Source organism: Camellia sinensis, chromosome 8 (genome assembly GCF_055761805.1).
Source record: "Camellia sinensis isolate YWXY chromosome 8, ASM5576180v1, whole genome shotgun sequence".
Classification (NCBI taxonomy): Eukaryota; Viridiplantae; Streptophyta; class Magnoliopsida; order Ericales; family Theaceae; genus Camellia; species Camellia sinensis.
Window position 1 is genome coordinate 193,777,003 of NC_138968.1, and position 12,814 is coordinate 193,789,816.

General features: G+C 34.7%; 2 protein-coding genes across 4 annotated transcripts; one reads left to right on the forward strand and one right to left on the reverse strand.

The window, feature by feature from the left end:
• The first annotated feature begins 3,076 nt into the window (after positions 1-3,076).
• LOC114302495 (early nodulin-like protein 6) lies at positions 3,077-4,077 on the forward strand. Its single transcript, XM_028247527.2, has 2 exons — positions 3,077-3,423; positions 3,572-4,077. Exons 1-2 carry the CDS (start codon positions 3,231-3,233, stop codon positions 3,976-3,978), a joined length of 600 nt encoding a protein of 199 aa, XP_028103328.2. The 5' UTR covers positions 3,077-3,230; the 3' UTR covers positions 3,979-4,077.
• A 557-nt stretch (positions 4,078-4,634) lies between these two features.
• On the reverse strand, positions 4,635-12,145 carry LOC114303049 (NOL1/NOP2/sun family protein / antitermination NusB domain-containing protein). 3 transcript variants are annotated; one of them, XM_028248194.2, is made up of 17 exons: positions 11,954-12,145; positions 11,671-11,724; positions 11,290-11,444; positions 10,922-11,035; positions 10,390-10,455; positions 9,881-9,964; positions 9,354-9,440; positions 8,546-8,637; positions 8,407-8,467; positions 8,096-8,155; positions 7,447-7,507; positions 6,683-6,790; positions 6,279-6,397; positions 6,128-6,199; positions 5,874-5,959; positions 5,644-5,740; positions 4,635-5,363 (listed from the first exon to the last, which is right to left on the reverse strand). In XM_028248194.2, the coding sequence occupies exons 1-17, from the start codon at positions 12,078-12,080 to the stop codon at positions 5,232-5,234; spliced, it is 1,575 nt and encodes a 524-aa protein (XP_028103995.2). In that variant the 5' UTR covers positions 12,081-12,145; the 3' UTR covers positions 4,635-5,231. The 3 variants fall into 3 exon arrangements, with proteins under 3 accessions (XP_028103995.2, XP_082740629.1, XP_082740630.1); XM_082884503.1 differs by lacking the exon at positions 11,671-11,724; XM_082884504.1 differs by lacking the exon at positions 8,096-8,155.
• Positions 12,146-12,814: the final 669 nt, after the last annotated feature.

Genomic DNA, 12,814 nt, shown 5'->3' on the forward strand with positions numbered 1-12,814 from the left:
TGTCAACACCTTGAGTCTAAGGGTCGACACGTTGCCTGATGCCTAACACAAGTGTTTCAGTTTTTCTTCTTGAGGGTTGACACCACTATCGCAGGGGTCGACCCTTGTGACTCTTTTTCTAGATTTTGTTCGGCTTGGGCCCTACTTTTTGAGAATTTTTGACTTATTCTTTCATTTGACCTTAGAACTACTATTCTACCAATACATAGTCACTATATATAGACCCAAAGTCTTCTTTTCTCATAAGTTGTTTCTCTTTTTCGCTCTTTCACCGGTAACTCTCTCTCTATCTCACAACATTCACTTTTTCTCACTTAAAGCCTTAGATCTACTCACCTAGAGACGTCTTCTCACCTTGATCCCTTGAGATAAAGTGTAGATCGCATCAAGAGCTTTCCTTTGATCCGAATGGTTCATGATTTTGTTGACGTCGAGTTTTTTCCAAGTTCTTCTCTTTCACCCTTCTAAGCTTGGGGTAGGGATTTTTTGCGCCTCTTTATGAGTTTTAACTTATCTATTTGTTTGGGAAAGAAATGGACTTTTGAACAAATCTTGGATTTTGGGTTCGAAACTAAAAAAAAAGGTTTTCAAATGTTTTCATGGAAATGATTGTAGCGTTAGAAATAAGGTATAGAGATGACAACATTGTTGATTTTAAAATTTTGAAGTGATTTTGAAGGAGAGGTCAATGTTGATTTTTGTATAAATAATGATATAGATGTTGGAAATATGGAATTTAATTGTTATTGATTAAGATGGTGGAGTTGGGTATCTCAAAATTTAGAAAGTTTATCTTTATGGAAATAATTTTATCTGTTTAGAGATATCTGTTTTTGCCTATTGGTGAAGAATAGTTATGATTATTGTAAAAATTGCATGAGGACTAGAAGAATGAAAACTACTTCTCATCCGTTGCATCAAGCACTGTTATACATTTACACATTTGTAATAATTACATTGTTTTGACAAAATAGTGAATACTTGGTGAATCTGGGTAGAGGGTGTAGTTACTATGATAGGTTGGCATGTGTGTCCTTGGTAAAATACTAGAAACCCGCGCGAATAGGTGTCTGACCTTCTGGTTAATACTGGTAAAAATGACAAAAAAGTAGTACTTGTATAGCCTGCTAGCAGACACGTACTTAGAAATTCACAGAGTTGTATTCACAAACTGATTTTCCATAAAAATGAAAGTGTTTCATGAATAGTAATATAAACCTGGCATGACATGATTTGAAAGAGATATAAAATATCTTGTCATGAGCATTGTATGTGCATTTTACCCTTATAGTTTTGTTAAGATTCATATGTTGTGTTGGATTATTTCTACTGGGTTTTGGCTCACCCTATGTGGGAAAAACATTTCAGGTGCAGATGGTATGCCTCTGCCAAGGCAACAGCTTGGGAGAACATGGAGTAAGAACTTCATTTTGTTTAATTGTGTATTTGTTTTGTACAAGTCAAGGACTTTTATATGTATTAGGATTTAAAACCATTTTTGTTGTAACCAAGTTCTAACTTAGAAAGTTATAAACCTTTAGAGCATTTTCTTATTTGTTTACCTTTCATTTGTTCCTCACCATTTAACACGTGCTATAAATTCAAGATTAGGTTTATGAATGTATAGTTGCATGTGTTGCTCTTTTGTATAAGAAATTTAAAATTTATGAAAGTGATACCTCTTCATATGTCGTCTTCTAATCACTATTGTGAATGGGCTGTTGTGTTTAATTCGGGTCATGGCAATGGATTACAAGTCTAAAGTACAACACTTATTGGTCAACCTCTCTTTTTTAAATAATATATATATATATATTTAGATTTTGTTTTAAGAATTAAAAGGGAATTAATATTTACATTCCCGAGTGCTAGAAATGTACTTTATGTTCTTGTTTTTACCATAAGAAATTATACTAATTTTTAACACACATAAAATAAAACTAATGGGACTAGTTCAATGCACAAATTAAATGACGAAATTAAAAATTAAGAATAATGTTATATGTATTAATTAGTGTATCAATTAGTGTATTAACGGATGGTTTAACATAATTTTAGAAGTTTTAAATATTTATAATTTGTATAATGGGTGGAGTGAGTAATAAAATCATATTATATATTGGTACATTAATTAGTATATCAATTGGTATATGTAATACTACCGAAAAATTAATGATCTTATTATAAAAGAAGAGCACAAATAGTAATTTTTATTAAAAAAGTTAATGGATATTAGATTACCATTTAATTTTTAAATCTTGGACTAGGAGCTCTTTTGTTTTCTTGTTTTTTTTTTTTTTTTTATCATAAAATTTTACTGGTATAAAGATGGGGGAAATTTGTTTTTCTTTTTGTCCTCTAAAATCTTAGAAGTCATGTAGATTAGCATTCTTTTGTATTTGTAATAATTTAAAATTTTAATAAATTTTAATTTAATTATTTATTTTTATAAAATTTATATTTTTAAAATTCTATGTCAAGTTTTATCAAATAAGAATGAATACAAAGTTTTAAAAATAAAAATTACAAAGTTTCACTAAACTATTTTCTGAACATTTCGTAAAATTGAGACTTTAGAGTTAATGTTATAATTAATCAAACTACAGGACTTTGACTAATTAGAAGTTTATTTGGGACACAATTCAAGTTAAATACTTCTGTAAATTTTTTCAGATTTCAAATTAGTACTAAACAATCCACTAATTATAGTCCTATTTAAAGTCAATACATGGGAGTGAACAATGTGATTTATCTATACTTATTATATGAAATTTACACTTAAGACAACACATTTGTTTAATTTATGAAAACGTCCACAAGAGAAATGATCACGATCGTTAGACCAATTGAAATTTTAAAACTATCTATCAAGATTGAAAACAACGGTGGAGATCTTCGCTCAGGGCTTCCACGATCCATCAACCAGTAGTAGGAGTAGGAGCCGCTAATAGTCAACCCAAAATCATGAAGACCCACCATTAACCCAAACAGCAAATGACACGTAAGCATTTTTTTTAACTGCCCAACACATCTCCACTCACCTCACCTCTCCCCACTCACCTGAGAGATAACTAACTTAACCGCCATGTCCTCCCACTCCCTCACTCCACCTTCTATATAAAAAAACTCTCACACTCTGTTTTCTGTCTCTGTTTTCTTCCCCATTTTGCTATTTGGCTTCCCCATTCACTAGCTTTTAATCTCTCTGCTGTTCGGTGATTGACCCACAAATGACTTCTTCTTCTTCTTTCTTGTTGTTTCTTTTCTTCATCATCTCCATCTCCATGGTTCTCCTCTTGGTGTCTTCTCATCGGTTCGACGTCGGTGGTGACAGAGGCTGGTCCAAACCCACTGGAAACGACTCAGAGACATACTTCAATCACTGGGCTTCCATGAATAGGTTCCATGTTGGAGATACAGTTTGTAAGTTTACACTCTGCACACACATCTCATGATTTCTCATTATTGTCTGCAAATTTACTCATATTGCTCTCTTTCTTTTTGTTATTGCAGTACCGTATATATTAGCTTTATAGAATTACTTATATTCACTTTAATTCATTTGTTTCAGATTTCAAGTACCAGAACGACTCTGTGCTGGTAGTGAAGGAACCAGATTATGAAAACTGCACCACATCGAACCCAATCTCCAAATTTGAAGATGGAAACACTGTTTTTGAATTCGATCGGTTCGGGTTCTTCTACTTCATTAGCGGGCAGCTAGGTCACTGCAAATCGGGGCAGAAACTGATCGTCCGGGTCATGGTGCATCCAGAGGTTGAGTCGCCACAAAATGCGCCGCCACCTGATGATAAAGCTGGTGGCGGCAGTGGATCGGGTGGAGGCCACGGTGGTAGTTGGAGTTCTGATGTGTTTGGACCACCTGGGTTCTTCAACTCTACTACAAAGCTGTCTGTTGTGTCTCATTTCATGACTGTTTTTGTTGCCCTGTTCATCATTCTCTATTTGTTCATGTAGGGTCTAGGATGAGTGATGTTTTTACCTTTCTTCTCACTAGGTTTTGAAATTGTTTTGATTTCGTGGTTGTTTTGCTTTGATGTTTTCTTTGGCGTTTTAGTTAATTGATGACTGCCTTGTTTGGCTGTTTAATTTCATTATGTATCTCAATTTGGTTTTTCACCTACTTTCGTCCAGAGAAACAGTCCTACAACGTTCACAACCTTGACAACAATGAAATCTAAAAAAGCAATGAACCATTCTAAGGTTAAACTGAATTCTTGTGTTCCATCAAATCATTCATGGTTACACCTAAGGTTTTTAAAATAATAGTATTGAGATATTTCGGTTTCCATATCAAAAATATTGAGTTATACGAATCAAGAATTGATGATACAACTGTAAAATCTTTTAAAATCGGTAGCCATGGAAAAATGAGTTTTACAGTAGCCAAATCGACCATATGGATTGTCTATGAACTAAAATGTATATCGAACCAACTATGGATGTGATGTTTGTTCCCACCAATATACTTATCAATATTGAAATGTATGAACTAATATTTAAAACCATGAACACCACCATCATTGAGCAAAAGCAGTAGCCAAAGAACTATTTCAAACCGAAACTGTAAAAATCACCAACTTCAGAGAAAGCAATTCTATACATTTAAGACATTGAACAGAACACTGCATTTTTTATTGTTATTTTTTATTTTGGGCAAATGGACAATAAGACAAGCCAATATCAGCTATCAACAAAACTGTCCTTTGAATGCAAAACCTTTAAATACAATATCTTAAACAGAAAAATTAATTTAGCAAGATATACAGCTTATGTCCTGTGAATCACAAATTTGCTGAGCCAAGCTTTAGCAGGATACAAGGAGGAATCAATAATTTCATCATCTCCGAAATGGGCACGTGATAGATCATTTATCACACTGTTTATATACCCCTACTCACTTTCGTTAGTAGTACTTGGAAAAGCAGCCATTACTGTTCTTCCACAAAAATATGTAGGATCTCTGCTAAAGCGAACTTTTCAAACACGTGATGAAGGTCGTTGGTTGCCATATAACTTGTCTTAGCTTCAGCTCAATAAGTCAAAAGGGCTTTCACCTCTCGTCACCAAAGAGGGGCAGAGAGACAACATGCCCACCACAAATTGACCAAGACTTGATAGGCTGCTAGAAATTATTAATTGAAGTTGCTCTCCTACTGTCCATAAGCAACTTCAATAGAATGTCGAGCATTTCTTCACTCAAATTTGATTTATAATGATCGAACAAAACGAGCTGCAAAAGCTCCATCAATTGAATGCTTCACAGGATTAGAGGAATAGAAACCATGTTCCGTAACAAAATCAGTTGGAACATATTTGTCAACAGGATCTATACAGAATTCCTGCCAAAAAAAATGCATAACAACAACAATACAATAATAAGACTAAATTAATCTTGCGTTGTTAATTCTATTATATATATATATATATATTAAAGATAAGTGTAAGAGAAATAGCAATTTCACTAGGTCAAGTCATGAGCTAGGAGGTATAGTTCACCACCCAAACAAGATTTTGTAGTTTTCAAAAATAAGCAAATAAGATGGGTTCATTGCAGAAAATATATCGATTGCGCAGGGCATAAGAAAGAAAGCATTGAAAGATTGAGTATATAGCTCTTACTGGATGTCTGAGAAGAAATGCAGCCACCCTCTCTTCATTTTCTGCGGGATCAATGGAACAGGTACTATATACTAGTACTCCACCAAGCTTTACCAACCTACAAATGCATTAGTTAGTAGAATTACACTATCATGTTGGTTTTTCCCCAACAATAGATGGCCTTATGTTGCTCCTATTCAACAACAATGAATATACAAAAAGGAAAATATCAAGAGAAATGTTAGCCTCACATAGAAGCTGCATCAAGAAGTTCATCTTGCAAATTCTTGAGTTGTTCCATATCCTCCCATCTCCTATTCCAACGTAAGTCTGCTCTCTTCAATAAGTAAAGAAGAAGCATAAGATTCAAGCTCCCACTAGCTTAATGTGAAAACAGAAGGAAAAATTGGAAAGAAGAATGAAACAAAGAAACATATAACTCCCCAATGTAGCTGAAAACTTGCTCTGAACAAAATGTCAGAGATAGATGTCCTTGTGTGTATACCTTGGAGAGAACACCTAATCCAGAACATGGAGCATCCAGCAAAACTTTATCTGACTTGACATGGTTATCATCCTTGAGAAAAGAGGGAAGATGCAAGTCAGATACCGCATATTTCAAAATACTTTCATTTTCCATAGCAGTAACTACTTACAGCATATATACGAAGATCAGCATGGATGGTCGTTATGACATCATCAACTTGTTGCAACTTGGCAGCCTCTTTCAGGATTCTCAACCGGCCTTTGTTTATGTCAATTGCAGACACGACACCTGGAATTCTCAAATAAGGCATGTCTAATATCATTCAAAACTGCTCAACTGTATCTGTCAAGTGAAAGAAAAGAAAAGAAAAAGAATTATAACAATAATGGGGGGGGGATCCATTTATACCCAGTTTAAACTTTTTAGTCTTACACACTTTCACTTCCATATGCTAGTAATTTTTTAATATAATCTCTTTACTTGAGTGGTCTATATAGATAGAAGTCCTTTTGATTTTTTATCAAGCTCTTTAAGACAAGTAGATGAGACCTCCTCCTCTTGTTTAGAAATTACCTCGACCACTTAATCGGGATGCCATGAATAAGGTCTTCCCTCCGGGAGCAGCACAACAATCAATAATGCTCTCACCAGGTTGTGGATCCACAACAGAAACTATCAAACCTGTACTGAGAAACAGATTAATGTATATATAGGAACCATTTCAGAATAAAATGTTCACCTCTTGAGTAACATAAAGACATGATTAGCAAATCAGCCCAAAACATGACACCATGCACCAAAAATATGCAATTCTAGTTATACAGATCAACACAAGGTCACAGTTTATATTCTTTTAACAAGGAGGACAATGTCTGTCTACTTGTCCAGTGGCTGTTCAAAACAGGTGTTACATGACAATATATGTATATGTATATATAGAAACATAGATAGATTGATATGTCTGTCTATTTTTATTTTTTTTGATAAATTGATATGTCTGTCTACTTGACCATGGGTTGTACTACAAACAGTTATACAGAGCTTCATACAGTCTATGCCACATACACACATTTAAGACACTCCAATACTCAAGAAAAGGAGAAGTTGAATACCATAAGGGATTTCAGTTTGACCCACAAATTTTGTGCCCAAGTGTTTTGCCTAATGAAAGCTCAAGTCTTCAATCAATGGAAAGAGACATACACCTATACTCCATATTTAAAATACAGTTTTTATTCCACAAGCAAACACATATTATAACGGAATCCATATGTTCCAATCAAATTCTTACCTCAACCGATGTCCTATCCTACTAGAATTGGGATAAAAAAATTAACCTGCACTCTCATCCTGGACTGAACATGAACCTTCTTTTAGTAATCCAGCTTGCATCATAATCTAGAAGATGGAAACAGAGAACAATTAGGACTAATTAGGATACTTGAATAACAGATTGGAAGCGAAGAACAAATAATACTGAACATTGACATTTACATTGGAAATGCCATATACCTTTCTTATTTATAAGAAGCATTGTAATTTATCAATTAATCCACTGAGAGAGATGCATACATACATTCATATATGTATGTAGAAAATATTATATATATAATTGGATTAGTTATTGAATAAACAATGAAATTTGACTAACTTGCACATAGATACGGATCTGAAGGGTGCATGAATATATAATTCAATTGCACCAACAATGACACAAGTAAATAACACTAGAACTCAAATTCTCCAGGAAGAATTCAAGGAGCAGTTTCAGCATCTTCCGATGATTGACCCATAACCAACTTCATTTATTTTTCCATTTTTGGTGAGGGAATAGAATCCAATTAGCGAGTAACTTCTCAAGTTGAAGAAAGTAACGAAAATAAGGCTGGAGATCTTCTCAACATACTGTATAGAGAGGGGAGGGGGGGCGGGGAGAGGGAGGAGAGAACTTAAGAATGCTCCACACAACTAAATTGATCTTCATACCTGCATCCCAGTTTTGATGCGAACAAAATCATTCAAATAAGGAGAAATGTCATGTGGAACCTGAAAATCAAGAAAAATAAATAGCTATGTGTATTTTATAATATTATCTGATCACATGTCTTTCCCTCCCAACATGAAGGGCTAAGTAGCGCCTTTCCTTTTTGAATAAGCTGTGTGTGTGTGTGTGTGTGTGTGTGTGTGTGTGTGTGTGTGTGAGAGAGAGAGAGAGAGAGAGAGAGAGAGAGAGAGAGAGAGAGAGAATTTGGTAATTATTGAGAAAACATATTATGAACACAACATTAATCAAGCACCTTCAACATTTGAAGCCGCATCACAAGGTCAGCTCTTGTAAAACCTTTCCCACTGTTTGCCCTGACATAGGCATTGAAGACCTGACTATGAGATCCATTTCATGTCCTTACTAAAAGATAAGAAGATGCGATCACAAACCTCAGGCTAAAACTTGGGTTGCTATTATTCCACATCATCAGCTTAATAGCTTCTTCACGCCCAAGATACTTTGTCCATCGTCTCACCATCCACTAACAAACACAAAACAGGAAAAAGTGAAAAGATATATATATAGAGAGAGAGAGAGAGAGAGTATTGTTAACGTTGAGAATTAACAAGAAACAATACTGCTTTTATCAATCAATTGTTGCACCTCCATTATGAAAAAGTTAAAAGATCATATTCAACTTCGTTTAGTTTAACTAGACTGAACTTGTCACATAAAGCAACCTTTATAACAAACATTGAAAATCAAACAGTATGACAGCATCCCATGAATAAACCTATTAACAAGGGTGTATAAAACATGCATTGAGATCTGCTGCAGCATCCACTAACTCATCGCAATTGATCAAGGAAAGTGGATCAGATGATTCTCCATGACTAGATAGAGTCCAGGCTCTTTGTCTGCAGAATGATCGTTTGTGACCGTGGCTTTGAACTCCAATTTCAAGTAACTTTTGCACTTGCAGGAGCAAAATAAGCTTTCTTAACCATACAAGAGTTTAAAACCAAAACCTTAAGTATCGCTATTGCACGGCTACACAGGGTCTTCAAAATTTTACTGGAGAGATGGTAAATTATCTCAATTTAGAGCATTCCTTGAAAAGGCCCATAAATAAATCAGGTGGTTTACTTTATAGCAACCACCTCTAGGCTTAAATATACATAAGCCTTGGCAGTTGTTAATTTATTTTTTTTAATTTTAAAAAAGACTATGTATAATATATAAGAATTGGAAACTTACAACTGGATGAGAATAAAGAGTGGCAAGAGCACGTGCTTGTGCACGGTCATTGCCTTCTAGTGTGGGTAAAGGAAGGGAGTCGTTCTCCTGCAGACCCAAAATAATTAGTCACTAAAACTGACAGTTATCACTTAGGCTTATTTTGGGAATGTGGTCAAAATTCACATTTGGGCGTTTTTTGAAAAAGCCAAAAGTTGGCTTTTTTGTGGTTGATGCCATTTGGGAAGTTGGCTATAAGTCATATGTTAATTTATGAATATACCCTCCATTCACTTTAAGATTTGTTGAGACAAACACTTCACCATTTTGCATGGGGAGGGGATATTTTGGTCATTTTACATTATGGCATGGTGATGTGACAACATTAAAAATTATTAACTAAAAAAGTCCAAAAGTAACTTTTTATCAACTTCCCAAATGACTTTATGAAAAAGCTAAAAAGCTAGGTTAAAGGCCAAAAAGCCACTTTTTACCATCTTCCCAAAACAAGCCTTAATTATGATTTAAAAGAATAAAATAAGGCAAACCTTAAGCAAAACCAATTTCCTAAGAACACCATTGACCATGTTACCAGCACCAGGTCTAAGAGCCACCTTTGCAAGCCTTACATTCTGCAAACAATGAATGCAACATCAATATAATATATAGTAAAGCACCCACAATAGACAATAAAATGTTTGAGGAAACATTAAATGGGCAAGGCGCACAGAACCCTGGTCAAATGGAGGTTATTATGAGAATGGTAAGGGCATATTTAAGATTTAGGTATCGATAACCATAATTTTCTTTTTCATTTTATTTAAATTCAAATCCAGAACTTGTTGATTGAGTCAATTTGTCATATCTCTAGCTGAGAGACAGAGATGCTACCAGGCTTCATCTGAGAATTTCCTGGAAATGAACAGTTACCTCCATCCCATTTACAGCTTACTCATCTTAAGAAGAAATTGTTGTTTAACAAAGAGCCCTTGTAATAAATCTTAAAAACAACAATGAGGGAAATTCTGGAAGAGGAAGCTAAATATGAAAATTTTACCTCATCTACGACAGCATAAGGGGGCATTTCCAGCTGGACAATCTCGTAGAAACCAATCCGAAGAATCTAGAACAAAGATGTAAAATTTCAAGTAGAAAGAGATGTTTTGGTAATGTTAAGGTCCAAAAATATGCATTTTCATAAACAACAATCAAATCAAATGGATAATGAAGCCACTGCAAATTTAAGCATATCTGTCCACATACTACAACATATAAACAAAAACATGAACTTTTACCAAATGGAAGCAAGCAATTTAGACTACACAAACAGAAAGGAGATCCATATACTATTCAATTGTGAGAATGCCTCCAAACTTTATCAATATGGGCAATTAGAGCTTTATTTGGAAAACTATTCCTACCGTTCCTCATACAGCAGGACCCAGATATTCACAAGGTATAGCTTCGATGGCCAATAAACAGATATATTCATGATGTCTGCAAATCCACCTTTACAATTTACAATTTAAGCAATAATATATTTGTCAACCACAGTCCTATAACCATGAGAATGTTCTATTATCATCCACCTGTAACAGCAGAGGTTCCATGCTTCTAAAAGTGTTCTCGTCGTGGCATAATGCAAGAATCAAATGATCAAGATATCTTCTCCAGCGAATGGTGCCTCCAACAATGTCTGTGACCTGCGAAGTGAGAAAGTTCAGAAAGAGTTAGTTTCAATAACAGAATCGAGAATGTCATCAAATGAAATTTTGGTCTATCTAGTATGTAGCCCCCATAGATTAAATGCACTACAGGAAAGCTTCTATATAAGTATATCGTCAAGGTTAATATGGAATAAACTTTGGAGATTTCACTGAACTTGCTGCCAATAATAACTGAGGTGTGAAAAAATTATAGTGGAAACAAAATATGAGAAAGGAATAAAGAGTAAGACCAGTCTGAGATCTCTATCATCCAAAGCACGAGTACGAAATCCCAGAGTCCTTTCAACATATCCCATCTCATTATCACCTGAACCCTTTCCATTCTCATTCAAAAGGTCCGCAAAAGCACCACCAAATTCTATGCGCATCAATCTCACTGCAGACACTATATGAGCCAAAAACAAGAACAATTAATAAGTCAACAAACAAGTGCAAATTCACACACCCTTTTACAACTCTGTTTTGGCAACTGTGTGCAGAGACTGGTGATGGAAGCAATTACTTTGGGGAGGCACACAAACAAACAGTACCAGCTGTATCATGCAACTGTGAAAAGAAAATGCTAAATTGAACCTAAAGAACAATATAAATAAAAATAGACTAAAAATTACCAGCTCTATGAGGAGAAACCTCCAAATTCAGCTTCTGGGTTTTGTGTACAGGACCTACAAATCACATTGTGTGAGCTATCCAATACAATAAGAAACTGAATGAGTATCAATTAAGATAAAATGTTTGCTTGTGTTGCCACAACACACTGTGTTCTTGCTACTTTCAATTCCGTGAATACTTAATTGGGTTTTTTAGTTTTATTGAAAAGCCAAGACCCAAATTGTATCCAGATTCTTTTCCTACAGATTCTAGGAAACCAAACCCAAAGAACTGAGAGATTACCTCTACCGCGAGGAGAAGTTGTTGATTTGAGGCCTCGATTCTCGTTAGCGAACTTGGATGGCTTAGAAGCTTTATATAGCTCCGCAGAGTTGAGTACTCTGATCGAATTTGAAAGCAAGTACGCCATTGAAAGAACAAAATTTGAGGGGTTTATTGCGAGAGTGAATGAGCCAGAGTGAGAGAGACCAGTGAAGAGATGATAGCGCGATTTTTGATACGTGCGGATGGATGGTTGGGATCAAAAGAGCAGTAAATGGACGGCTGGCTTATGCCTGGCTATGATCCAGTGTATCGCGATACTCATTTAAAGGCAATCATGATTTATAAATATTTTACCACTAATTAATTTGTTTCACATCAAATCTTAAATTTTTTTTAAGAAAAATGATTCGAACCTCTAAAAAAAGATCACTAATGGAGATCTAATTTGTCTTTTTTTTCCCCTTTTTTTGTCTTTTACTTCACTGTTTTTTTTTTTTTTTTATTACTTGACAGCTCACTAGAGCTGTACGGCTGCAACTCTAATTAGAGGTCTACAGCAACGTTGTTTTTTTTAATTAAACACGAATTAGGCATTATAAATTAGGTTTTTTTTTTAGATGGTAAATAAATTAGTTTTATTTCTTGTTATTTATCATATTTATCTTTATTTTTTTTCCTCACTATATATATATTTTTTCTCACAAAGCCCATTCTTTTTCTTTTTTTTTTTCTTTTTTCTTTTTGACTCCACTATGGAGGAGTATTTTATGAATGACAGCACGTGACTAAGGTGACACAGAAGTGTCAGTCGAGGTGCCACATGGCCTGTTCATGCTGCCAAGATAATCTCGATTAGGTCAAGGTTATCTGCAAAGATAT